The sequence below is a fragment of the Nyctereutes procyonoides genome, unplaced genomic scaffold (genome assembly GCF_905146905.1).
Source record: "Nyctereutes procyonoides isolate TBG_1078 unplaced genomic scaffold, NYPRO_anot_genome, whole genome shotgun sequence".
NCBI classification, from domain to species: domain Eukaryota; kingdom Metazoa; phylum Chordata; class Mammalia; order Carnivora; family Canidae; genus Nyctereutes; species Nyctereutes procyonoides.
Genome location: NW_026575024.1, coordinates 21,881,472 through 21,907,923, shown reverse-complemented (window position 1 = coordinate 21,907,923; position 26,452 = coordinate 21,881,472). Strand labels below are relative to the sequence as shown.

Here is a 26,452-nt window from a genome sequence, read left to right as displayed (position 1 = left end):
GTATTAATTCTTTAAATGTTTGGTAGAATTCACCAATGAAGCCATCTGGGCCTGGGTCTTTATTTGTGACATATTTTAAAATTACTAATTCAATCTCTTTACTTGTTTTAGCTTTATTCAGATTTTCTAGTTCTTCTTAGTTTTGGTAGTTTGCATTTTTTTTTAAAGATTTTATGTATTTATTCATGAGAGACACAGAGAGAAAGAGAGAGGCAGAGACACAGGCAGAGGGAGAAACAGGTTCCATGCAGGGAACCTGAAGTGGGACTTGATCCAGGGTCTCCAGGATCATGTTCTGGGCTGAAGGCGGCACTAAACCAACCGCTGAGCCACCCAGGCTGCCCTAGTTTGCATTTTTTTAAGAGTTTGTCCATTTCATCCAAGTTCTCTTATTTGTTGGAGTAGGATTGTTGATAGTATTCCCTTATAACTGTCTTTATTTCCATAAGGTTTGTAGTATTGTTCTCTCTTTCATTTCTGATTTTAGTAATTTGAGCCTTCTCTCTGATTTTCTTATTCAGTGAAGCTAATGGCTTGTCAGTTTTGTTGATCTTTTTAAAGAACCAACTTTTAGTTTTGTTGATTTTCTCTATTGTTTTATTATTCTCTATGCCATTAATTTCTGCCCTAATCTTTATTTCCTTCCTTTTGTTTTAGGGTTAATTTGCTTCTCTCTTGCTATTGTGTTAAGATGAAAGTTTAGGTTATTGGTTTGGGATCTTTTCTCTTTTTTTAATTTCTTTCTTTCTTTCTTCTTTTTTCTTCTTCTTCTTTTCTTTCTTCTTTTTTAATATAGGCATATACAGCTATAAATTTACCTTTAAGTTCTACTTTTACTATATCCCATACATTTTGATGTGTTGTGTCTTCATCTTCATTCACTTCAAAGTATTTTCTATTGTTTTGATAATTTTTTTGACTCATTGGTTATTGAGGAGTTTATTAATTTTTACATATTTGTAATTTCTGTTACTGATTTCTTAATTCATTACGTGCTTGAAAACATACTTTTTATGATTTCACTCCTTTTAAATTTATTAAGGCTTATTTTATGGCTTTTTTATGATTTCACTCCTTTTAAATTTATTAAGGCTTATTTTATGGCTTAGAATAGTGGTCTATCCCAGTGTTCCATGTGCCCTTGAGAAGAATCTGTATTGGGGATCCCTGGGTGGCTCAGTGGTTTGGTGCCTGCCTTTGGCCTGAGGCACGATCCTGGAGTCCTAGGATCGAGTCCCTGTCGGGCTTCCTGCATGGAGCCTGCTTCTCCCTCCTCCTGTGTCTCTGCCTCTCTCTGTATGTCTATCATGAATAAATAAATTTTGAAAAAAAAAAAAAAAGAAGAATCTGTATTCTGCTGTGGTTGGGGAAATTGTGTATTTTTAATTTGCATAATCTTATAAGTGAGGTGAGTATCTTGTTGTATGTTGAAAAGCCATTTGATTTGCTGTAAACTACCTGTGGTTATTTTTCTTATTTTGTGGGAGTTTATTATATATTAAGGGGAAAATCCTTGTCTATCATATGAGCTACAAATATTTTTCTTAGCTTGTTGTCTGCCTTTTGAGTGTGTTTATGATATTTATTTAACCATGAAGACATTTTAGATTTATCTATATAGATAGATTTATCATTTTAAGGATGATTTTCAGGTTTTGTGTTTTGTGCTGTGTTAAATGTTTTTCCCATTTTGAGATTAGAAAATTTATTCTCTACTCCCCTTTTTAAGCTTTTTGGTTTTATTTTTGTGTGGTATAAATCTGATTGATCTGGAATTTATAGTCATATGGAGTAAGTTTGAAATCCAGCTTTGTTTCTTGGTTGCAGGTCATTGATCCCAGCTCTATTTTAAAAATAATCTACCTTCTTTGCAATGGCATCGAATACCACTTTCGTTGTGTTAATTCTCTGTATGTTTGAGGCAATATTTGGATTCTCTGTTCTGTTGGCGTTGACTTGCCTGTTTTTGTGCTGATGTCACACAGTTTTAATTACTGTGACTTTATAGTAATTTTTACTATCTGGTCAGCTATTTCCCACTCCTTTTTTTTTTTTTTAGGATTTTTCTGGCTACTTGTATATATTTACTTTTAATTGTAACTTTAAAATTGATATAGATTAAAAAACAATCCTGTTGGGGTTTTTATTGGGATCACATTGAATTTTTAGATTAATTTAGAAGAATTGATATTTTCATAATGCTAAGCTTTCTTTTAAATTTCTTTTTAAAAGAGATTTTATTTATTTATTTATTTATTTATTTGAGAGTGAGAGAACATAAGTGTGAGATGGGGGAGGGGCAGTAGGAGAGGGAGAGGAACAAGTGCTGGAGCACAGCCCAATGTGGGGCTTGATCTCATCACCCTGAGATCATGACCTGAGCCCAAATCAAGAGTCGGAAGCTTAACTAACTGAGCAATCCAGGCACTCAGGAGTTTTATTTTCTGATTGCTGTTGGTATATAGCTACATTGTTGATTTAGGTGTATTAACTTTTAATTTCCTTCCACTTTACTTAATTTGCTTTTTGTTTAATAGTTTTGCAGCAGATTCTCTTGGATTTCCCAGATCTGAGCTGATAACATCTGCAAATGATGATACTCATCTTCTCCTTTCTAATTTCATTTTATTACTTCCATTTCTTGTTCTTAGCTCATTGGATTGGCAAGGATCTCAGAGCAAGGTTAACTAGTGGACATGCTTGTCTTTTCTGGACTCTTTCCCTGTGAAGTGGCTTTTCTGGGCCTGGGCTCCTGATGAACTCTACCAGAAAATCCCTTCACGGTCATGCACAGAGCTTGACACATAGGAGGAATCTGGGAAGTTTGCCTCATTGTGAGAGTGATTACAAAAGAGCAAGGATCTGGGGTGCCTGGGTAGCTCAGTCAGTTAAGCGTCTGACTCTTGATTTGGGGTCAGATCATGATCTCAGGGTTGTGAGACTGACCCCGGTCTAAGGCTCTGTGCTCAACAGGGAGTCTGCTTCTCCCCCTCCCTTTAACCCTCTCCCACTTGTGCTCTCTCTCTCTCTCTCTCCTGTCTCAAATAAATAAATAAAGCCTTTAAAAAGAAAAAAAAAAAGAAAAGAAAAAGAGCAAGGATCTAAAAGAGATCTTCCACAGTAATGATGATGATGATAGCTAATATTTTGATGATGATGATAGCTAATATTTATTGGGTACTTCTTATGTGCTAGGCACTGCATATGTATTACCTCATACTTCTTACAACAAAACTAGTTATGTGGGAACGATTATACTGATTCCCATTTTTGATGAGGAGTAGACTGAGGCCCTTGGATGCAAGACGGCATCTGAACCTGGCTTTCAAGCTCCAGGCCTGTATTTTTGTGACATTTCTGCTTCCCTGGAAGGTCCAGAGTTATGGTGGATGATGTCAGGGCTTGGCTTCTGGTCCCTGTGTTGCCTATGTGTCCAGGAGGCGGCAATGGGGGAGTGGTGGGTGTGTCTGGAGTGTGGGGGCTGGCTACACAGTGGGCGGGATGCAGAGGTGCCTTCTGATGCCACTCTCCTAGCCCTCGAGCATCCCAGCCTTGGTCCACTCATTTGCTTTGTGGCCTCAGACAAGGTTTGGCTTCTCTGAACCTTGCTCCCATCTGTTAAGTGGGCACAGTTATAGTCTATTCTTCACTGTGCTGTCAGGACAGTTGAGTATCAACTGGGTGTAAGTTCTCAGCTCTATGCTTGGCATTCAAGGCTTCGACACCTAACTCCTGTCTCCTCCCGCATGGTTCCTCTTATCCCCTCCCTGTAATATTAGTAATGACAGCAAACACCACTGTGCACTGTTTATCAAGCACTTATTCTGTGCCTGGCACATGGCCTCTCTCCTTTAATTCTCAGATGTTAGGTTTATTATTATTCCCATTTTATTTATTTATTTTTTTAAATTTTATTTATTTATTCATGAAAGATACAGAGAGACAGAGAGGCAGAGACACAGGCAGAGGGAGAAGCAGGCTCCATGCCAGGAGCCCGATGTGGGACTCGATCCTGGGACTCCAGGATCCTGCCCTGAGCCAAAGGCAGGCGCTTAACCGCTGAGCCACCCAGAAGTCCCTATTATTCCCATTTTAAAGATAAGGAGGCTGAGGGGTGCCTGGCTGGCTCAGTTGGTTAAGCATCTGCGTTTGGCTCAGATCATGATCCCAGGACACTGGACTGAGTTGGACTCCCTGCTCAGCAAGGAGCCTTCTTCTCCCTCTCCCTCTGCCTTCCGTTCCCCCTGCTTGTGCTCTCTTTCTCTCTGTCAAATGAATTTTTAAAATCTTAAAAAAAAATAATGAGACTGAGACACAGAGTAACTTGCCCAAGAAGATTTAGCTAGTAAGTACTGGAATCAGGATTTGAACCCAGGCCTAACTGGATCCCTCACTCTCACATCCTAATCCTCTGGCTTCCTTCCACCCTTAGCAGTGAAGGTGATGCTCGCCAGAGTAGGGAAGGAGGGGGTGGGAGTGCTGTGACCGAACAGCAGTTTATCCCCAGAGGGTTCTGGATGTTGTGAGTGTCCATGTGCCTGGGGAGGGGGCGCAGCCAGGTCAGGAGGTGAGGAAGAGTGTGGTGCCCTCCAGCAGAGGGGTCATGGAGAGGGTGACAGCACCAATTGTGCAGGGCTGGGTGAAGAGGGGTTCACCCAGAGTGATGGGAAGCTCTTCTGTTTTTTTTTTTTTTAAGTCTCATTAAAAAACAATTTTTGACAACGTAATTTTTTTTTAATTTTTTATTTATTTATGATAGTCACACAGAGAGAGAGAGAGAGGCAGAGACACAGGCAGAAGGAGAAGCAGGCTCCATGCACCGGGAGCCAGACATGGGATTCGATCCCAGGTCTCCAGGATCGCGCCCTGGGCCAAAGGCAGGCGCCAAACCTCTGCGCCAACCAGGGATCCCGACAACGTAATTTTTAAAAAAGATTTTATTTACTCATTTGAGAGAGGGAGAGAGAGAGAGAAAGCACAAGTGGGGGCATAGGGGCAGAGGGAAAGGGGGAAACAGATCCCCACTGAGCAGGAAGCCCAATGCAGGACTCGACCCCAGGACCCTGAGATCATGACCTGAGCTGAAGGCAGGTGCTTAACCGACTGAGCACCCCCAGGAGCCCCACTAATAACGTAATTTCTAAATGTCAAGTGATATAGCACATACAGTAAAAAAAGGGATTTTTTTCCTCTCCATGTCCCACATCTCTTGGATGAAGCATTGTGAGGAATTTGGAATCCTTCCAGAACTTTCTCTGCACCTCAGTGTGCTGTCATAGACACACACACACACTTCCTTTACAGAATCCTCGTAGCTCACGTGTCCTCTGGGCCAGCACCACAGCAAGCCCACGGCAAGCGGCGGCTCATTTACTCCTGTCACTAACCCCATGGCTTAGGTAGCGCTATTGTACCCCTTTCCCAGTTGCGGAAACTGAGGTCCCTAGGGGCCCAGAGGACATTGTGCCCTGGCAGCTGCCTCTCTTCACCTGCCGCTGCATCTTCTCGGGCTGCCCCAGCTCTTGCTCTGTCTCCTCAGCTGCACGGCCGTCCCCACGGTGAGCGGACCATCGTTTACTCGCCAGCCCCTCCCTCGCGAGGACGGACGTCGTGTCTGGCTTTCCATGGAGCGTGCTAAGCAGAGGAGGCCCCGTTGTCTGTGTAGTTTGCAGAGATGCCCTGGCTGCAGGGAGCAGGGTGCACCTGAGGGCCAGACTCCTGCATCCAGGCCCCGGAAGCCAGGCGCTCGGCTGAGGGCAGGGACACATCTGAGGAAGATTTGGGGCGGTGGAGGGCACCAGCACTGAGACAGGGACAGGTGGAGGGCTGGGGCTACAGGCTGGGCAGGGGGAGATGCCAAGCCAGGTGGGGACCCTGGGGGTGAGGGGAGGTGTTGCAGGCTGGCTTCCTGGCACCTCTGGTGCACAAGCCCTCCCCTCCGTCTGGTGAGTGTGGTCAGGAGGCTGAGGTTAGGAGTGGCTCCCCAGAGGAAAGGGGCCTCCTTCCTCTGGAAACCTCGGACTCCCCCAGGACAGAGGCCTCACCACTTCCTCTCGGTCCCCCAAGGGTCTATCTGTACCTCAGAGCGTGCAAGTGGCGGAAGAGATGTGGGTTGGTTCCTATCAGATGGGCAACTCATGGTGACTTGGCATTCGGGCCTCAGAACCAAAAGGTCCTGCAATGGGGTCCTGCCTCAGGAAGGGAGCCTGGGGCCCAGGAGGGTGGTCTCTCCTGAGGTCACACAGTGTGGCCGCAGCCCTGCAGGGACTAGACCCCACCCTGAATGTGCCTGTCCTTCCATGGGCACACTCTGCTTTGTTGAAGCTGGGAACCTCTGGCTTTCTCTAGGAGAGGGGACTGGGCCCCGCGTGATCTGCTTGTGCGCCATCCGCCAAGGGCATCTGGCTGTTCCATGTGAGGGGACGTCCTGAGGGCAGGAGGTAGGGCCACAGGTTTCCCCAGCAGACCCCATGAGCAGCCCCTGATACCTGCACCTGCTCAGTGTGGTTCCCTGTCCTTTCTCACCCTCGCTGTGTGACCTCAGACAAGTTCCTCAATCCCATTGGGCCTCAGTTTCCTTATTGGTAAAACAGGAACACTACTAGTATCTACCTTCCAGATTATCATGAGAATTTGATGAATGAGAATTTTCAAACAGCTTGGAGCAGGGCCTATATAAGGTCGAGGCCCTGGGAGTGTTTGAATATCCAGAATGACACTTGGTCTCCACAGCATGGCATTGGGGGAGCAAAGCAGGATGCAATTCATGTCTGTGCTCATTTAGTCTCTTGTCTATTCTGCAGATGTTTCCAGAGCAATAAGTAGTAGTAGGTGCCAGTCCTGTCCTGGCCACTGGGGTGGTGGAGATGGATATGACCCAGTCCTGCCTGCAGGGGGCTTGGTCAAAGGCACTAGATGGTCAGTGCCAGTCTCCCCGACTGACAGAGGAGGAAACTGAGGCAGAGTCCCATGATGGGGTGGTAGGGCTGGGGTTCAAACACTCTAGTACTCTAGCTCTTCACCTCCACACCCCTGCCTTTCCACAAACACGTGTTACGTACATAATCGGTTTTAACCACAAAGACCAACAAAACAAACAGAACAGAAACTCCTCCAACCAACAAACATTGCAACAGGAGACCAGGCCACCTTGGCTGGGTCTTGAAGCCTCTCTTGTGCTTTTGCTGAGTGCCCTGCTAGGGAGTGGTCTGGGTCAGTGTAAGAGTTTGGGAGCAAGAACTGTCTTTTTTTCCCTCACCCCCACCAAAAAGGGCACATACATTTTCTAGGTGCTGGGACGGTGCTCAAGATCCAGGCCTGACTCTCCCTCTTTTCTCTATAGCACACCACCCACCCAATGACTCTTTCTCCTGTCCTTGATTATTACCTCCAGTGACAGGGAGCTCCCTCTGCATCATTTAGTTCAATCTAAAGAAAATTCAGCATGCCTGGGTGGCTCAGTCAGTTAACCATCTACCTTTGGCTCAGGTTATGATTCTGAGGTCCTGGGATTGAGTCCTGCGTTGGGCTTCTTGCTCAGTGGGGAGTCTGCTTCTCCCTCTCCCTCTGCCTGACTCTCAACTTGTGCTGTCTCTCTTAAATAAATAAATATTTCTTTTTTTTTAAGATTTTATTTATTTATTCATGAGAGACACAGAGAGAGGCAGAGACATAGGCAGAGGGGGAAGATGTGGGACTTGATTCCAGGACCCTGGGATCACGACCTGAGCCAAAGACAGGCACTCAACCACAGAGCCACCCAGGTGCTCCATAAATAAAATCTTAAAAAGGAAAACAAAGAAAGTTCAGGCCCTTAGAAAGTTCTCCATTTAAAAAAATGTTTTAAATCATCCTTAAAAAATATTTTTTATAGTTTTAGTTTCTTCCGAAAGTCCCACAAATGAGTGTCCTGCTAAAGCATGTGTCCCCTGACACGAGGCCCGGGCAATTCGTCCCTGTGTCCTTCCATGGACTAGCGTAGCCTCTGCTGCACAGTCAGTGCTGTGAATGCTGTACCAGGGAGCCACTGCGTAGCAGGTGCAGCCTGGAGCCGCGGGGAACTGGGTCAGTAGGACCCACGGGACACCAACAATATGAGTGCTGATATGACCCCGGTGGATTGGGTTGCCATGGAAATTGGTCTTCTTTGTCTCCAGGCTTGTTGGCCTGTCCCTCAGGAGGCCCTGGTGATCCCTTGGGCTGTTGAGCAGGTCTCCTCAGGGTCTCCCCAGCCCATTCTCTGAGCTGGATGGTCCCCAGGGAGCATGCAGGCCACGCCCACATTGTGCAGTCTGTCAGCCTGAGGGGTTCAGGGGTGCAGGAACTGGCTAAAGTTCCTGCAGGAGGAGAGCTTGCAGAGCTGGGCTTGGGGCTCAGGGCCGGTAGTCTTGCCTAAGGCCTCAACCAGTCAAGAACACTTTTCCCCATCCATGGGTTCCCAGAGGAAGTTCTGGACTGATTCCAGGGCCTGCAGCATTCCCTGGAGAATATCCCAAACCTACCTTGCCGGTATATCCAGAATCACACAGTATCAGTCATAGCGGATGTGGTGGGATGACCTGCCTCATTCCCAGCAAGAACATACTTGCCTCGTTCACTTACCATGGACCCCAATGACCCCATCATTTCCAGATGAAGAAATAGGGCTCAGAGAGGTTAAGTCATTACCCTGAGGTGATACGGCCGATGAGGGTAAAGGTGGGATCTGAGTTCGGGGAGTTTGGCTCCAGAGCCCACTCTTAACCACTGCGTCATACCCTGCCTTGCTCATGCTCATAAAATGCTTTGGGAAGGTTGATGGAAGGGAAGGTCTGGGAAGCTCTTAGCATTGGAACTGTCAGAGTCAGAGCCTGGTAAACTGGGACCCAAGACTCAGAGCCATGGTGATTTCTCTTTCTAATCATATCCATTCAACAGCCTGAGAGGTCTGCCTTCTCCCTGTTTTGCAGATGAAGACGTTGAGGCCCAAAGAGGGGAAGTGAGTTGCTTAGGGTCACATAGCAGGGAGACGTGGAGCAGGGCCTCTAGTTCAAGACCCCTGACCTGGTGTTCGTGCTGAGACCTCAGGCTGCTTCCCAGACCTTCTGGGACAGCCCCTGCCTTCCCCCAGGTGAGGTGATGGCCCATCAGGGCTGCCAAGATGGGGGGCATAGGGAGGGATGGCCGTGATGGGTGGGAAGACCCTGGCCACATTTGTTGGAAGCTGGGACCAACCAGGATCTGTGGAGTGGGAGGTAGGAGGCAAAAGGGGGTGGCAGGGCTATGGGCATCACTGGAGAGTTTTCAGTTTGTTTTTTTTTTCTGGGCCACGTGTTATCAAGAGAGGTACAAAAGTCAGGGGGGGGGACTTAGACCAGAAAGGATTTGGGGAACACTTCCCCATGAGGTGACTTTTGAGCTGAGAACTGAAGGAGGCATGAGTTATTCTGGTGAAGTGGTCAGGGAAGAGCATTCAGGCAGAGGGAACAGCATGTGCAAAGGCCCTGTGGCTGGGTGAGCTCCCAGACATCTCTCCTTCCAGCTTCCTCTGTATCCCTGTCTTGGCTGCAACTATTAGCACCTTTCACTCTGGTGTGAGACCATCTCAGTCAGTCATATAATTGCTCAGCAAGCCCTCAGTGAGCCCTTTCCTATGTGTTGTATGCCTGGGATATGGCCATGACTCAGATACTGTCCCTGCCCATGACCGACAGAAACTGACTCAGGGGGAAGTGAGGGAGGTTAGGGCTTCTGATTATGAGTCATTGCTTCTGTGCCTGGCTTTGTCCCAAGGAAGCCATTTATGGGTCCCATCATTATCCCCATTTTACAGATTAAAAAACTGAGGCTCTGAAAGTCTTACTTATCCAAAAGAGGCTGGTGCCCTTCTTTGGGCCTCGGTGTCCTCGTCTGTAGAATGGTGGGTAGGTGTGGAGGCTGTCTAAAGGGCCCGGGCCCAGCAGCCCTGCCTGCTCCCAGAGTCCTTCACCCAGTGTGCTTTCTCATCTCCAGCCAGGACCATGGGCAGCAACAAGAGCAAGCCCAAGGATGCCAGCCAACGGCGCCGCAGCCTAGAGCCAGCTGAGAACACCCACGGTGGCGGCGGGGGTGCCTTCCCCACCTCACAGACACCCAGCAAGCCAGCCTCCGCTGATGGCCACCGAGGCCCCAGTACAGCCTTCCCTTCCGCAGCTGCTGAGCCCAAGCTGTTTGGGGGCTTCAACTCCTCGGACACGGTCACCTCCCCGCAGCGGGCGGGGCCGCTGGCTGGTCAGTGGGCTTTGGGAGCGTGGGTGCCTGCGTGCTGGGCCTCTCCCCGCTGCTGCCTCTCTCACAGAAGGGGAAGAGGCTATGGGTGTCTTGGGCTTGGGGACTGTTGGGGGTTTCCTGGAGACTGTCGGTAGGGAAGAGCTTTATAAACTGGACAGTGTGGTGCAAATCCCACTGCCTTTGAGAGCAAATCCAAAGTGGACAGTAACAGGGTCTAGAGATATGGGCCTGCAGAGGGGAACTGAGGTGCAGGGGGTCCGGGGGCTGTACGCTCAGGGCAGCATGGGGACTGGGTTTGAGGCGTTGCTTTTTGCTCTGGGCAGCCCAGCGATGGGTCAGGTCGGGAGGCCTTGGGTGGCGGAGGGGGCAAGGGAGGGCAGGAGGCAGCTCTCTGGTTCTCAGGGGCCTGGCCCAGCGCCGCGATGCGCCCCTGCGCCCTCTGCTGGCGCTTCGCGGTATGGCAGCCCCAGGCCGGGGATGCTCACAGAAAGATGCCAACGTGGTCTCAGAGACACACGGCTGGAGACACTCACACAAACACGTGCATTCTTCCCTCGACACACTCAGGGCCACACACACAGTCAGCAGCTCCTAAGATACCTATGCAGACCCTTAAACGAGATGACCTGGAGACACCATCAGAGATGAGATACTCATAGATACACTGTGGACATAGAGACCCACTTAGGGACACATGGACGGGCACAGACATGCAACCAGGCAGATGTACGCAAACACAGACACACACGCACAAATAACCTCGTACTCCCAGGTGAAGACACACACACAGGCAGTCAGAAGCCCCTCAAAGACACACACAGGGTACAGACAGTTTCAGCTAGGAGCACCATCACGGATACCCACAGGTTCACAGATGTACATACACGCAGTGAGAACACACAGACGCACGGACACGCAGGGACACTCACGGATGCCTTAGATACAGACACATACCCGAGTGAGACACAGACCCACAAACACACCCATTCATTTGTGATGCCCGTACTGTGTGCCAGGACTCTTCTGGCGCTGGGGACACAGCAGTATACAGAGCATGGGGGAGAAAAACAGAGCAAGGCTCGTAAAATGTGTAGGCTGCTTGAAGGCAGTGCTGCCGTTGAAGGAGCAAAAAGGGCAGGGAGGGGTCTTGGGGGGTATGGGGTGAAGGTTGTGGTTAAAATGGGGGACAGAGGGATCTCTTTGAGGGCACAGTGCCTGGAACTGAGCTCTCCCCCAATACACCCAGTCACACAGACACAGAAACAGAACAGCCCAACCGGGTGCAGTTTCCTTCATTTACTGGCTCATTCACCCCCAGTCGCTTCTTGAGCACCTACTGTGTGCTAAGATGCCTGTTGCTGGGGGCTTCTGGGTCTGTGTGGAGGATGGGCACTAAACAGAAGCCAGCAGTCAGGATCACCCAGAGCCCAGTGGGCACACTCAGATGTGAAGAGACGCACACGCCTCCTACACACCCTCACAGGGGTGCCCAGACACATGCACACAGGTGGACACACTCACTGCTGGGCCAGCCCCTGTGAAGGTGGCCACGGCTCTGGGCTGGGCTGTGACGGCTGTGGGAGACCAGCCTCTATTCTGTCCAGGGCCCTCCTGTCCACCCCTCTTTTGAGTGATGACCCTGGCCATTTTGACACTTCCCGCCTCTCTCTGCAGGTGGAGTGACCACCTTTGTGGCCCTCTATGACTATGAGTCTCGGACAGAGACCGATCTGTCCTTCAAGAAAGGGGAGCGGCTCCAGATTGTCAACAACACGTGAGTGACCGACCCCATGTCCCTCATCCCTTGGGACCCTATCCCCCTGACCTGGTCTTGGGCCAGAGCCACTTCTGAGTATCCCAGAGCTGGGGGCAGCATGATGGGCAGCAGGCATGGCTAGTGTCAAGGCTCGCCAAGGTCCAGGGAACTGTCCTGAGCCTATGAGAGATGAGACAGGTGGTGGTGGTCAAGGATCCTGGAGGGCTCCCAGGGCAGGGATCTGGGTTCAGTAAATACTCAATAGGGCACATCATCCCAGACCCCACAGAGGGGCATATGGTCAGGGCAGGACTGGGTCTAGGACCCAGGACTACAGAAAACAGGGCCTAAAGCAGGATGCTGTGCCCCTAGAGGTGCCCTCTTTAGGGACCTGGGGTTGGAGGGCCTGGAGCAGCTGGTGGAACCAGTCTCTAGCTGCAGGGGACAGAGACCCCATACTGGGCACTCAGTGTGAGGGGTTATGATGGAGCACAGCGATGGGGTGTGGACGTCTGATTGACCTCCAGAAACTCCAGCCTTGGGGTGGGGCGTCCTAGGGCCAAGCTGGCTCTGGGGCCCCTGTGGGCAGGGGAGCAGGGCCGGGGGCAGGGGGGGATAAACTAGTGAGTGGTAGCTGGGGCTCTAGCCATGGGGTAGGGGTCCTTCCTCTCCTCTTTCCTCTTCTCCTTTCCCTGCCAGGAGTGTCCCGGGGGTGGGCTGCATTGCCTGTCACGGGGCGGGGAGGGGTGTGGGGGGTGCAGGCTTTGGGACACACGCATAGGGGTGAGGGGTGGGGGCTTGTTCCTGCAGGCGCCGCCAGCACAGCGCCGGGCAGAGCTCAGCACCCGCTGCATTCCTGCCCCGGGCAAGGCCTACTCTACGCCCCCATCCTCATTTGGAACCCCCCCCAATTCCTGGCTCCTGCTTGCTCCCTCCAGCCCCCTCTCAGCTTCTCCCTCTCTCTGCTTCTCTCTCGCTGGCCCTTAGGAGGAAAGTGGATGTCAGGTGTGTACATGCTTCGTAGGTGGCGGGCTGGGGTCGGGGGGTTGGGGGGCTTTGCTGGTTAAGGGGGGGCTGCTGTCTGCATGTGCTGCCTCTGCATGTCCCTGCCTGTGGGTCCTGGCTCCTTTGGCTGCCCCCAGCCAGCCTCCCCAGCTTCGGCCCTAACCCCAACTGGTGTGGCCGGGTCCCCACCTTAACCCCCAGGCTGAGGTTGGGGAGGGCCCTACTGTCCCCCTGTCACTCACCATCAGGCCTCCTCCCCAGCCACCTTCCTGCTCACCCTCCCGCTCTCCATCCTGACTGCTCAGCGTCCACTGAGTGCCAGCTGCATGCAGGGTCCAGTGCCGGCCCAGTGAGGCCTGGGTGGAGAAGGGGCCCTACCTGGAGCCAGTGTGGCAGGAGAAGGTGGTGCGAGCTCCACCAAGTGATCCAGACCAAGTGATAGGCAGAGAGGGTAGGGCTGGGGTCCTTGCTCATGCATTTTGGTTCCTGCTGTGTGCCCCCCTCTGGTGGTGACTACAGGGACTGGAAGGTTCCAAGCAAGTCCTCCAAGGAGAGCAGTGATGCTTTGGGGCAGGTGGAAGGGGCGGGAGGCAGGCAGTCCCTCTTGGAGGGGCGGTTTGCCGGAGAGGGCAGGGCGGTAGAAAGGCAGGAAGGAGCTGGGGATAGAGTAGGATTGGCCCCCCAGCGTCCTCAAAGGCCTGGCTGAGGAGATTGGACATCACCAACTCCAAGTGTGTCTTGCTCGGTCATGCCTTCCTACCCTTGTGCACGCTCTTCCCTCCGCCTGAAACACCTTTCTCCCGTCTCTGCCTGGCAAACTCCTATTCATCCTTCAAGATCCAGCTCAGGACGGCCTTCTCTGGGAGGCAAAAGGGAAAAGAGGTGCCAGGTGCTGTGCCAGGCGTTTCTACCCATGTCCTTGTATTTACTCCTCGATGCAGTCCTGCCAGGGCTCTGGTGACGGGGGAGGGGCTGTCTCCATTCTGCAAGCGCGGAAACTGAGGCTCAGAGTTGTGAAGGCCCTTGACCAAGGTCACACAGCTAGCAGGTGGCAAAGCCGGGATGGAAACTCGGGCCGCGGCTCTCTCCCCATCTTTCCGCCCCTTGCGTGTCAGTCCTAGTGCCGCTCGGTGCCCTGGTGGTTCCAAGCGGTTCGCATCGGCCTCCCCCAGACCGGGAGCTCCTGGGGGGGCTGCTCTCAGGTCTGCCGCCTTTGTGGGTCCCAGATCACCTGTCGCTCAGCGCAGCAGGGGGTGCCTCCCTGGTGTCACCAAGCAAGATGAACGACCAGTAATCGGCCACCATTTACCGTGCTCTGGCTGCCAGCCTGGTCTTAAGTTGCGTTGTTTTATTTATACGACACCACAGCCCCGGGAAGTGGAAACTCTGCTTTGCTTTATTTTGCACAGGAGGAAACTGAGGCCCCGGGAGGTGAGGTGACTTGTTCGAGGTCACACGGCTGGCGGTGGCAGAGCTGGGAGGGGCGGGCAGGCCCTCCCACCCACGGCCCTTGCAGGAGGGGCTCCGTAGAGGCACCGAGGATGGGGCGTGCTGCTGGGGAGGATGCTTCAGGGGATCTCTCCCCATCTCTACCCGTGATGATGGGAAGGGCGCCTCAGGCTGGGGCCACAGCTTGAGCGAGGGTGTGGTGGGAGGGAAGGCTCTGGAAGCTCTGGTTCTGCCTCTCTCCCCTTTCCTTCGCCCGGCCCCTCCCCTCCCTTCTTCCTGCTGTCCAAGTAGGGCTGACGGTGTTGGGCCAGGCCTGGGGCTGCAAGTGGTGGAGTCCCGTCCAAGGGAAGCGGTGACCTGCCATGACCGGAGAGGGGGACTGGGAGCCCTTCCCCCATCGCAGTGCTCAGCCACCCCTTTGCCTGAGAAGTCAGGTGGTGGTGGAGTTGGGGCCCTAGAGGAAGTGGGGGACAGGGGACTGGGGGCACTTAGTGACAGATGGGCCACCCAAAGTTGAGGTGTTCAGGTCTCATGGCCACCCAGGGACTACCCTGCATGTCCTGTCCCCGTTATTGCTTAGGGCCCATGATTTACACCTCCCGTCCTGCCCCTGGATGAATGAGGGGCTTCCTGAGGCCAGCCTGTGGCTGGGCTGGGTGTCAGGGAGGGGTAGAGCTTAAGGACTAGCCCGTCTGTTGGTGGGGTTTGGCCAGGGCTTGCCGGGTCCTGGTCCTCACAGTAGCAGTCCTGGAGACCCTGCTCCCTGGATCTTCATGCCAAACAGCCCTGGGTCCTGGAATCCTGTGCACCGTGTGGCCTGGGTCTGAGGAAGCCCAGAGGGTTCTGAGATCTGACTATCCTGAGCACCCTGCCCTGCTGTCTGAGTCTCTAGGAATCAGGGCCCTTCTGAGTCTGACTCTGGGTTCTTCCCTGACCTGCTCTTTCCTCTGACCCAGATTCCAGCAGCTTCTCTGGGGGAGCCCTTCAGCAGGCACTGATGTCTCCCCAACTCGTTCTGGGCACTGCAGTCCCACTTCCCACCATGGGGCAAGGGATACCTTTTTACCCTTCTCATGCAACCTGCCCTCGCCTCACCCTGCTGCCTCCCCACTGACCATGTGCCCAGGCCTCAGGGAACCCTGGCTTGCCCGCAATCCCCAAAGTGCTTATCTGACCAGTCCCAACAATCCAAGTGAGTTAAATATAAGTTCCCAAACCAGAATAACTTCCCAGGTTCTGAAGCTGCCATACTCCCGATCTCCATGCCTGCATGGCCGGCTCAAGGATTAGGGTCCCAAAAGAGGATCCTGAGGCTCAGAGAGGTGAGGTCAGTTGTCTGAGGTCACACAGCTAGTGAACAGCACTTGGGGTGTAAAATTCGAGGACTCCTGGTCCAGTGCTTCTCTAACCACCTAAGGGAAGGTGAGGAGTGGGTCAGGGAATGTGTGTAATACCCTTCCTTCCTTCCCTTTTTCACATCCATCTGATAAGGACCAGGCCCCTGGGGAAGGTGCTAGATGTAGTAAATCTGCTCAAACTGATAGATGACTTCTAAGTCTGGGCTTAGGTTGGTGTCGCTGCCGGACTGGACCCATCTGGGAGGCTGTGGGGTCCCTCACTTGGGACCTACCCAAGGCACGTTTGAGCCTCCCAGACCATAGACATAGCAAGATGTGGCTTGATAGCTCCTTTTCACAGGTGGGCCTAGATGATGTCACAGTAATTATCTTAGTTGGCCCTAAGCCCAGCTTATTGATGACTGATACACTTTGCCTACAAGGGAGATTCTGGGAATATTATTTCCTTTTTATAGATGAGAAAATTAAGACCCAGAGAAGATAGGGTACTTGCCCAAAGTCACACAGCAGATCCTTATTGAAGACTGAGACTGAGCTGCTTTGGTTTTTTTTTTTTTTTCCTACTTCAACTATACACTTTATTTAATGATTTGCTTTCTTTCCTAATCATTATGACAGAGATATCTTGCCATGTCAGTACATCTAGCTCCTCCCTCATTCTTTCCCCATATTGCATAGTGTAAATATCTTAGAGAGTAATGTCCATAATGTCTTTGGGACATTTCCTGTTGCTGGGCATTTAGACTATTACAAATATTTTCCTTTCATCAGCTGCTTTGGTTTTTAATTAATAAATAAATTAATTAATTTTGCTGCTGTAGTTTTTAAAAACATTTTGGAGAGTAGGGAGGGGTCCCACAGAGATACAGATTTAATTGTTTTTCTTTTTAAAGCCAAATCAAGATACTAACAGCTCATGAACATGGAGCCCCCACTATGTGCCAGGCCCTGTGCCAGTATTTTACATACTTGGAAGGAGGCCTGAGTATCCCTACAGGTGGGCAGGTGGGGAAACTGAGGCAGGGCCCCGGTCACGTAACCTGCAAATGGTGGATGGGATGGTGCCCAGGGAGGTCTGACTCTTGGAGCTCAAGCTCTTAGATACCTCTCCAGCTGGGGCCAGGTCAAAGTTGGACCTTGGGTCCATTGTGAGACTGTGGTGTACCTCACCCCTGCCTTGTGAACTAAATAAAACCCTAGATCTGGACTTGAAACCCCAAACTCACAACTGGGCTGATATCAGGGAGCTGGAGGATCTGCTGGCTGAAGTCTGGGTAATGTCAGCAGGATTGAACCCCCCCTTGATTCCGGGGCCCTGCTTGGCTGGCCTCTGGGCACATACTCCTTGCCGGCCTTCCACTCTTGAGTGTGTGGATGGGGGCTCCCCAGAGGCCAGCCAGTTTGCAGACTCTGGCTTTGTCAATCTGTCTCGTTTTGTTGCCTCTGACCTAGACCTTGGCCCAGTCTCCCGCCCCTAGCCCTGCTGCCTCCTCCTCTAGCTTCCCCTGGCTTTTCTGAGGGTCTCTGAGCCTCTGAGTGGCCTGGGGAAGCTGCAGGGGTCCAGGAGGGCCTTCTGTGTCTGGCTGTGGGCACTTGGGCCCTGGTAGTCACCCTTGCCCTGCCATTGATTTGCTATGGCTTTCGACAAATCACTGTCCCTCTCTGCCTTATTTTCCTACTGGAAGATCTCAGCTGTTCCCTGTAAGTTCTTGCTTTATAGCTTTGGGCAAGTCTTTGCCCATCTCTATGCCTCAGTCTCCCTACAAAGTACTAAGTTACTCCAGCCTGGGTGCTGTGTGGCTTTGGGCTGGTCCCTTGATGTTTCTGAGCCATGGTTTCCTCATCGGGGGGCTAAGGCCCGCCTTCCTCACAGGGTGGCCTCGAGGATCACATGGGACAGACAGAAGCGGACACCTGTGGGTGTTTGCACAACAGGGGGATAGATGGTGGTCCTGGGCTTTCAAGGAAGGGCCTTCCCTGAGGTCGGCCGTGCCCCCTAACTTCAGAGCCCCCCCTCTCCAGCGGAGACCGCCGTGTGAGCTCATGCCCCTGCCTGAATGTGCGTGCAGCAATTGCACGGCTGAGGTGTTCCTCACAGCCCCCGGCCACGCTCCCTTTGCTGTCCGGAAGGCTCTCTATACCCTCTGGTTCAGCCTCGATGCACCCCTACTGAGCCCCCAGGTCTGGGTGCTCTCCAGTGTTTGGAGAGCTCTCCCAGCCTGCTTTCTCCTTGCTTCAGCTACTCTATCTTCAAAATGGGTCGAAGACTGTGTCCAAGGCAGCTCAGAAGAATCAGGAGCCAGGGATCCAGGTTCAAGTCCAGACTGTGCAAATGTGGGCACGGGCCCTTTTCTCTGGGCCCTGGCACTGAGGAAGGGGGGCACATCCTGCCTGCTGTGCGTCTTCTCAGGGTCCTGGTTGCGGTGAGGTCCAAAGGCAGCCTTGGAGTGAGAAGCTCCGCAAGCGATCAGGCCCCACCACACCCCGCAGGGGAAGATTCCTTCTGTGGGAGTCAGGAGCCTGGGCCTGGCTGTGTGACCTTGAGCAGAGGCCTTTGCTTCTCTGGCCTGTCTTCCCATCTGCACGGTGGGAATGGAAGGGGGCTGAGCCCTATTTCCCAGGCAGCCTTTCCCACTGGCCTCCCCTCCCCACCGTCACCCTCCACCCCGCCCCAGACCCCTCCCCATCCCCTTCGGTTGCTTTGGATGTGAGGCCTCTGTGGCTGCCCCGCCTTGTCCCCTGTCCCCAGCACCGCCTGCTCTCCTGCTCTCTTCCTTGCTCTTTCTGCCTCTCTCTCTCACCACCCCCATCTCTGCCTCTTCTTTCCTGTTGGGCTCTCGCTTTCTCCTCTCTCCTCTGTGTCTCTGGACCCCCGCTCCAGCCAGACCTGGTTCACATTCAGATGGCTGCAAAGGTACTTCGCCCCCTCCCCACTCCCACCCAGGCCCAGGGGACCCGTGCAGGGAGCTCCTCCGCCCCTGTCCCCATTTCCTCCTCATGGGGTAGTTAGTGTAGAAGTGCCCTGGGCTTTGAGTCTCTGCCACCTCAGCCCCTCTGACATGGCTCTGTGTGACTCTGGGCAAGTCCCAGCCCCCTTTGGCCTCAGTTTCCCCAGTAGGGTAGGATGGGTAAGCCGCAGGAAGAGGCCTGTAGTTTTCAGTTAAGGAGTCCCTTATGGATGACCAGTGGTTTGCAACAAAGGCAAGCATTGCTCTAGTGTGCAGGATCAGTGCCTGGATTGTCACCAAGCCCCCAAAGGGCCGCCCCCTACCTCCACCCAGGTCTCACCAGCTTCCAAATCTCAGGGCTTGGGGAGGCTTTGGAGATCTGATTTGACATCTGTCTTAGGCAGGAATCATCTCTCCTGTTACAACTTGCTTGCTTCCCAGAGACAGGGAGCTCCCTCCCTCATTCCCAAGACAGCCCTTGGCATCTTGAGATGGCTTGGTCTATTTGCAGGGAAGCAGCTTCCTCCCCATCCCAGGACTCTGCCCCCTGTGAATTTAGACCTCAGGCTGACCAAGGTCAGTCCTGCCACAGTCCTGGACAAAGTCCGACTGAGTCAGCTTGGGCCAAGAGGCATCTGGGCTGGGGAGAGAAAGAATTCCTGGCCAGCTTGGCCTGGTGGCATGAGAACTCCAGCCGGTCCCACAGCTCCCAGTACCTCACTTGGCCTTGGGGACCCTCAGCACAGCACCTGTGAAGATTGCAGCATTGGGCCCACCACTGACGGCTCCTTCTCCTTTGCTCCTTTCCTCTCCCCCTCCTTAGAGAGGGTGACTGGTGGCTGGCCCACTCGCTCAGCACGGGACAGACAGGCTACATCCCCAGCAACTACGTGGCGCCCTCTGACTCTATCCAGGCTGAGGAGTGAGTATGGAACCTGGTCTCTTGCCTGCCCCCTATCCCCGCAGGTTTGGAGCTTCTCTCCTGGGTTGGAGTGGGTGGAGTGCCTGGAGCCCCGGCGCAGCAGGTAGATGGAAGCCCGGGTCACCAATACCACCCTCCTTCCTCCTAGGTGGTACTTTGGCAAGATCACCAGACGGGAGTCAGAGCGGTTACTGCTCAATGCAGAGAACCCGAGAGGGACCTTCCTGGTGCGAGAAAGCGAGACCACGAAAGGTAGGAGTGCTCCTTTTGGTCAATGAGAACTGAGCCTTTTGTGGGTTGTTTGAACTGGGTATTGTGGAATGAATAGGAGTTTGGTACCTGGAGTGGAGTAGGAAGAGCCCTCCAGGTGGAGTAAGTGGTAGGATCAACAGCAAGGAGGTACATTTGAGGAAGACTGAGATATCCAGGGTGGCCAGAGATGCAGCAAATGGTGATACTTAGCCTCTCTGGTCTCACTTTCCTCAGATGAGGAATGTGCACAGGCTGTCGGGAGGCCTGGCGGTCACACAGCCAAAGACTTATTTCCAGGATGGGTGCGGATGAAGTAGGCCCTTCTTCTCCTTCTCCAGGGGCTTCTAGAGCTGGACGAGGTACCAGGAGCCAGCTTTGCCCTTCCCCAGCCATCCTTGTCCCTGTTCCTCTTCCATCCCTCCCTCAGCCAGAGAACATAGGCCATCCCCTCTCTAGCCCCTCTTCAAGTGGGTTGTAGGCTACCTGACACCATGGAGACAAAGCTGGGCCACATCCTGTGGGCCTGGGTTTAGTGGGAAGCAGAGCACCCATGTCATGTGTGTGCATTTATGGGCAGTTGTGTGCCAGGCATGCCATGTGTGAGTCCAGGCATGTGTGTGCACATGGGGGTGGAATTGTCTGGGTGTTGCCGTGTGGGAGCAGATAGTTGTGGGTTTGTCTTTGTGCCTGGGGGCTTGGGGAGTGCATCCCAGTGTGAGCATGGGCATGCCTGTATATGTGCACATACACATGTGCTCAGGGGCTGGCTTTAGGCTCAGGCTACAGGTGTCCACATGTGTGTATCCTGGGCCATGTGTTAGTTGTGGTTGCCCAACGCAGGCTTTAGAGACCTGGTTATGATTCTGTGTGCCTAACTGGCTGGGTGACCTGAGGTTAGCTGCTTTCCCTCTCTGGGTCTCATTTTCCCCTTCTTTACGCTGGAGATTGTAACTCGCAGTTGAGGACTGTCCAGAGGGCCATGGGCTGTGGGGCCCGTACCCTACCTTCTGAAAAAGGCTCTTTCTGGCTGGTGAAGCCTCTACCCCAGGCTTCTCTTGGGCTCAAGTTAACAGAGGCTCCTAGCCAGGCCTGCTAGGCAGGAGGAAACTTTTCCAGCCAAATGCTTTTCCAGGCTCAAGAGAGTCAGGGAGGAGGCCACCAGGGCTGGCCCCTCTTGGCTTTGGTGGCCTGAAGGCCACACCCAGCACATGGCCTCCTGCCCGGGCTGTAGCTTTAGCCAGCCACCCACTCCTGCCTGAGCCCAGGGTGTTCAGAAAGTGTGGGGCAGAGAGGGGAAGCAGTTAAGCCAGGGACACACAACCATTTCTGGCTCCTAGCAAACATTTATTGAGCACCTACCATGTGCCAGGCCCTCTTATAAGTGGTCTCAAATTTTCCCGGCATCCCTGGGAGTCACCCTGTTGTGCAGAGGAGGAAACTGAGGCCCGGGGGCCAGGTGACTGGTCTAGGCCACACAGTTGAGATAGACACTCTGCCTTGAAGATCTTGCCAGGGCCAAGAGTGCATGGAGAGGTTCTCTGATCGGGTGCCCCTTTGCTCACTGGGCCCTGCCTTGATGGCCACCCACAGGCTAGGTGCTCCAAGATAGGGCAGACTGGATCTGGCTCTGGCCTCCATGTCCTCCCGTGCTGGGTAGGCACAGAACTGCACTGAGTGCTGTGGCCTGAGGGGGAGGTGGAGGGGTTGGACACATGGGGTCACTGCTCCTCTCTGGTCCCACCTTGCAGGCGCCTACTGCCTCTCTGTGTCGGATTTCGACAACGCCAAGGGCCTCAATGTGAAGCACTACAAGATCCGCAAGCTCGACAGTGGTGGCTTCTACATCACCTCGCGCACACAGTTCAACAGCCTGCAGCAGCTGGTGGCCTACTACTCCAGTGAGGGCCAGCAGAGCGGATGCTGGGAGGGGGGGCCTTTGGGGCCAACACGGGGCTGGGACTTCTGTTACCCTGGTTGTGTGGAGCTCCTTTGTCCCCCTGCCCCTCCTCTCCCTTCCCCCTTCCCCCTCCTCTCCTCCCCCCCTTTTTCCTCCTGGATCCTCCCGTGCCCTCCTCCCACCAGGCCCACCCCCCTCTTTCTCCCCCTCTGCAGCTGGCTGGAGAGGAGGGCACTGCCTAGAGGGGAGCAGGGAAGGGAGGGGGGCTGAGGCTGGTGCCATTTGTCTCTGCAGCCCTAGGACCGGTCTGAACCGGTTGCTGGGAGGGGAGGGGGCGGCTAGACCCGCTGCAGCCCATAGCCCACAGAGGGAGGAGGGAGTGGGAGGGAGCATAGGTGGCTGCAGAGGGAGCCAGGGCGAGGGCTTCAGGTACACACACACACACACACACACACACACACACACACACATGCACGCGCACGCAGGTCATGGTGGGGAGCATGCATGCAGTGTCTGCACATTTCGGGGCTTCCCTGGGGACACCGAAGGCTCAAGGGTCTGTGTGTACTCACGTGGGTGGGTCTCTGTTGGTGCCTGTGTGTGTGGCCGTGGACTCTGTGTGCAGGTATGGTCTAACTTGAGAGTGCCAGTTTGTCCCCATCCTGTGCCACCCTCCTCTCCTTCAGCTGGGCTGCCCGACACCCTCTACCATCTGCCACCCCTCTATCTCCTTGGCTCTCATTCTGCAGTTCATTCTGCACACTGTTCCCCCACAGCAAAATCGATCTCAGGATAGAGACCCCCAAGTGGCTGCTCTAAACCCGGCTGGCCTCCCTGCTTTACTTGGGGCCCCTTGCCCCCATTCACTCTCTTGCAGTGCCTCTGGCCTCCTTTCAGTTCGTGCAACCAGAGGCTTGTTCCTCTCCCAGGGCCTCTGCATGTGCATGCGTGGTGCAAACCCTCTGTTTGGAGTGGTGGGCCTTAGTCAACCACTCACTGTCCTGCAGACCCAAGCTCAGGGGCCACTTCCTCAGGGAAGCCTTCCCAGACTCCATCCAACCCATCTGCTGTGGCACCCACAGCTCTCCTCCGTCACACTTGTGGCCGGGAGGTGATTAAGGGAGGTGGGGCTCACTTGGCACTGTGAGCTCCCCGAGGGCAGGATTCCACTGGGCTTGTCCGGCACTGTGTCCTTGCCACTGACCGGGGTGGCCACCCTTTAAAGTCTGCTGAATGAATGAGTGAATAATTCGTGAGCATGTGCATGAGGCAGTGTGGGCCTGTGTGGGGTGAGGGTGTGGAGACTCAGGTGTGGATCCGTGGCCTCAAGGGCATCCTTTGTGTCCCCAAAGCCTGTGTGTGTACCATGTATATATCAGACCATGGGACAGGGAGGTCCCAGGGCAGACCCCCTGCCTGAACTCTATCTCCCTGCCTCTGTCTTCAGAACATGCTGATGGCCTGTGCCACCGCCTCACCACCGTGTGCCCCACATCCAAGCCACAGACTCAGGGGCTGGCCAAGGATGCCTGGGAGATCCCTCGGGAGTCCCTGCGGCTGGAGGTCAAACTGGGCCAGGGCTGTTTCGGAGAGGTGTGGATGGGTAAGGCCTTGCCTCTGCCCCCAGAGGAAACCGTGGTCCCCTTGGGGGGGCTCTGGTGTCCCCAGTCGAGAACCAGGGAGATGTCCATCCCATAGGACAGCTCAAGGTCCCAGGGCTCCCCCACAACCCTTCACCTCCATGAGGCTCAGTTGCCTCTGCTGAACAGTGGGCTCTATTTTTTTTTTAAAGATTCTATGTATTTATTCATGAGAGACACACAGAGAGAGGCAGAGGCAGAGGGAGAAGCAGGCTCTCTGCAGGGAGCCCAAAGTGGGACTTGATTCCAGGACCCCGGGATCACACCCTGAACCAAAGGCAGACAGTCAACTGCTGAGCCACCCAGGTGCCCCCAGTGGGCTGTGTTTTAAAGCTGGAGCTCCCCCACACCTCTGCAAACCATGGCAAACTGTTTGCCGAGAGCTGCTTGGGGCTGGGCATCCCGATTCCCCAAAGATGCTGTGTGGTCCAGGCCAGGTGGCTCCACTGTGAGTCTTAGTCCTCCTCAGTGTAAAGTGGAGATGAGGATAATAGGACCCACCTGCGGACTGTGAGAGAACGCTGGCCCAGTGTGCATCCACACGTTAGTGCTTAGCCGCGGGACGTGAAGCCTCAGCTCTCAGAGGGAGTGCTTGGAAGTACAAGGTCTGGCATGTTCTGGGCCTGTTCACGATCTCCTGTCTAACCCTGGAGAAATGGCAAAACTATCCTTGAAAACAAACACCATGAAACCCTGACAAAACCCAGGCACCCTCTGCTTGGTTCCTGCTGCCACAGAGGAATCAGGGAGGTTGGTGTGAGACAGGCAAGACAGTCTTAAGCCCGTGGCTTCAGCTGGGGAATCATCGTGTGCCGTCATGTAAGCCCCAGTGTTCACTTGGCACCACTGTCTCCACTTTCCTCCTCTCAGGGGAGAGCAAGGACAGTTCCTGGGTGGGAGGCCCTGCAGGGACACAGGCCTGCAGGCTGGTCAGGCCAAGTCAGGAAAGGGGAAGTGCTGGCTTTTAGCTGGGGAGAGAGGAGGGGGATGTTCCGGAGACTGCAAAGACTCATTCCTGGCACGCATGTGTGGTAGTAGCTGTGGACACTGCAGGTAGACTCATGAAGTGGCAGGTACGGATCCCCAGACATTGTGCTGGAGGTGCCCCAGAGATAGGCCTGGGCCCCCACTCTCAGATGGAGGCCCAGAGACTGGGAGGAATGGACCCAGGGCCACTCATCAGAGGACCTTGGGTCCAGTGTGCTAAGAACTCGGATTAAACACACTGCTCTAGCACACAACTTCCCCCAAGGCCTCTCAGCGTGAAAATCCAGATAATAATAAAATGACAAGTGTAACTATTATTTACCGAGCCCTCACAGTGGGTTGGGCCCAGAGCCTAAAATCTCATTTAATTCTCAAACAACCCCGCAGGGAGACACTATAACATCTGCATTTTCCAGAGAAGACAGGCTCAGAGAAGGGAACTGACTGGCCCACGGTCTCACTGCTGTCAGGAGGCAGAGTTGGGCTTCAAACCCTGGCCAGTCTGACCTTCAAGCCCTCATGTGTCTGGTCCAGGCCTTGCGTTTTAGAGAGCATGCCTCTCGTTGAGGTGGCTTTGTCCTGAGGCCAGCTCTGCTTCCCCGCCAGCCCCATTCATTTGCTAACTCCTGACTCACCTCCTGTGTGCTGCCCAGAAGGAACACGGTCACTCGGGAGAGAGTAGTTGAGTTTTGGGGCCATGATTGTCCATCTCTTTGGTGAAAGTGCTGCTTTTTGGGACATTCCTAATAATGGCAATCCCAACAAAAGATCAACGGCCACTGTTTCTTGAGCGTGTACCAGAGATTCATTCCATCCTTTTAATAACTCCCTGAGGAGTGGCCTGTTGTGGCTCAGAAAGGGGCTGGACCTTGGCTGGGCTTGTCACGTGGCTAGGGAGGCCAGGGCTAAAACTGGTACGCAGGCAGGCAGATGCGGGTCCCTGTGGGATGTAAATAGGGGGGCCTTCAATGAGGCAGCCTGTACCCCTGTCCACAGGAACCTGGAACGGAACCACCAGGGTGGCCATCAAAACCCTGAAGCCAGGCACGATGTCTCCAGAGGCCTTCCTGCAGGAGGCTCAGGTCATGAAGAAACTGAGGCACGAGAAGCTGGTGCAGCTGTACGCGGTGGTGTCTGAGGAGCCCATCTACATCGTCACAGAGTACATGAGCAAGGGTGAGGCCCGAGAGACCCGCGTGGAGATGCATGGGGCAGTCCCTTCCTGGGCAGGAGGGCACGCGCTTCATGTCCCCCCAGATCTAGAGTGTACATTTTATTTTACTTATTTATTTTTTAAATATATTTTTAAAAGATTTTTAAATTTATTTATTCAGAGAGAGAAAGAGAGAGAGAGGCAGAGACACAGGCAGAGGGAGAAGCAGGCTCCGTGCAGGAAGCCTGACGTGGGACTCAATCCCGGGTCCCCCGGATCACACCCTGGGCTGTAGGCGGCGCTAAACCACTGCGCCACCGGGGCTGCCCTAGAGTGTACATTTTAAAAGGTGGAACAGAATAGAACCAACTTGTCATGTCAATGGAAAGTCAAGCCAAAGGTTGCCTTTCTCATCTTGTTTTGTTTTTAATGATTTCCCACAATGCATCTTTTCTCCCTCCAGTTTGCTGGTTTTCTAAAGCCATCTGTCATTCTGCAGCTGAAAGAGAAGTCCCCCAACCCTCCGAGCTGAGCCACTTCTGGGACAAGTCCCTGGCTTGACCTTTACTTAATTTTTAAGTTAGTTAAATTATTCAAAATGTGCTTTTCGGAGGCATAATTTGCAGATGGTAGAATCCAGTATTTTAAGCATCCAGTTTGATGAGTTTTAACAAACGGACACTCTGTGTATCCCTTACCACAACAGAGCTACAGGAGATCTCCCCAGAAAACTCTCTTGTTGCCCCTTGCAGACAAGTACCTTCCAGCGCTCAAGGCAGGTAGTAGCTCTCTCTCTGTCATCACGGGTGTTTCTTCTAGAACTTCACATGTGTTCTC

At 53.2% G+C, this 26,452-nt stretch overlaps 1 protein-coding gene across 5 annotated transcripts in view; it reads left to right on the top strand.

Annotated features, from left to right (window-relative positions):
* The window catches only part of SRC (SRC proto-oncogene, non-receptor tyrosine kinase), a 52,332-nt gene that overhangs the window by 21,871 nt on the left and 4,009 nt on the right, over positions 1-26,452 (top strand). For 3 of the 5 annotated variants that reach the window (XM_055301355.1, XM_055301360.1, XM_055301359.1), the window contains exons 3-10: positions 8,949-9,109; positions 9,991-10,248; positions 11,923-12,022; positions 19,588-19,686; positions 19,835-19,938; positions 21,687-21,836; positions 23,283-23,438; positions 25,459-25,638. In XM_055301355.1, coding sequence (XP_055157330.1) covers positions 9,999-10,248; positions 11,923-12,022; positions 19,588-19,686; positions 19,835-19,938; positions 21,687-21,836; positions 23,283-23,438; positions 25,459-25,638 — 1,039 coding nt within the window. In that variant the 5' untranslated portion in view covers positions 8,949-9,109; positions 9,991-9,998. Of the gene's footprint in view, positions 1-6,421; positions 6,441-8,948; positions 9,110-9,990; positions 10,249-11,922; positions 12,023-19,587; positions 19,687-19,834; positions 19,939-21,686; positions 21,837-23,282; positions 23,439-25,458; positions 25,639-26,452 lie in introns of those variants that run through there. The other 2 variants (XM_055301362.1, XM_055301363.1) reach the window with 2 other exon arrangements.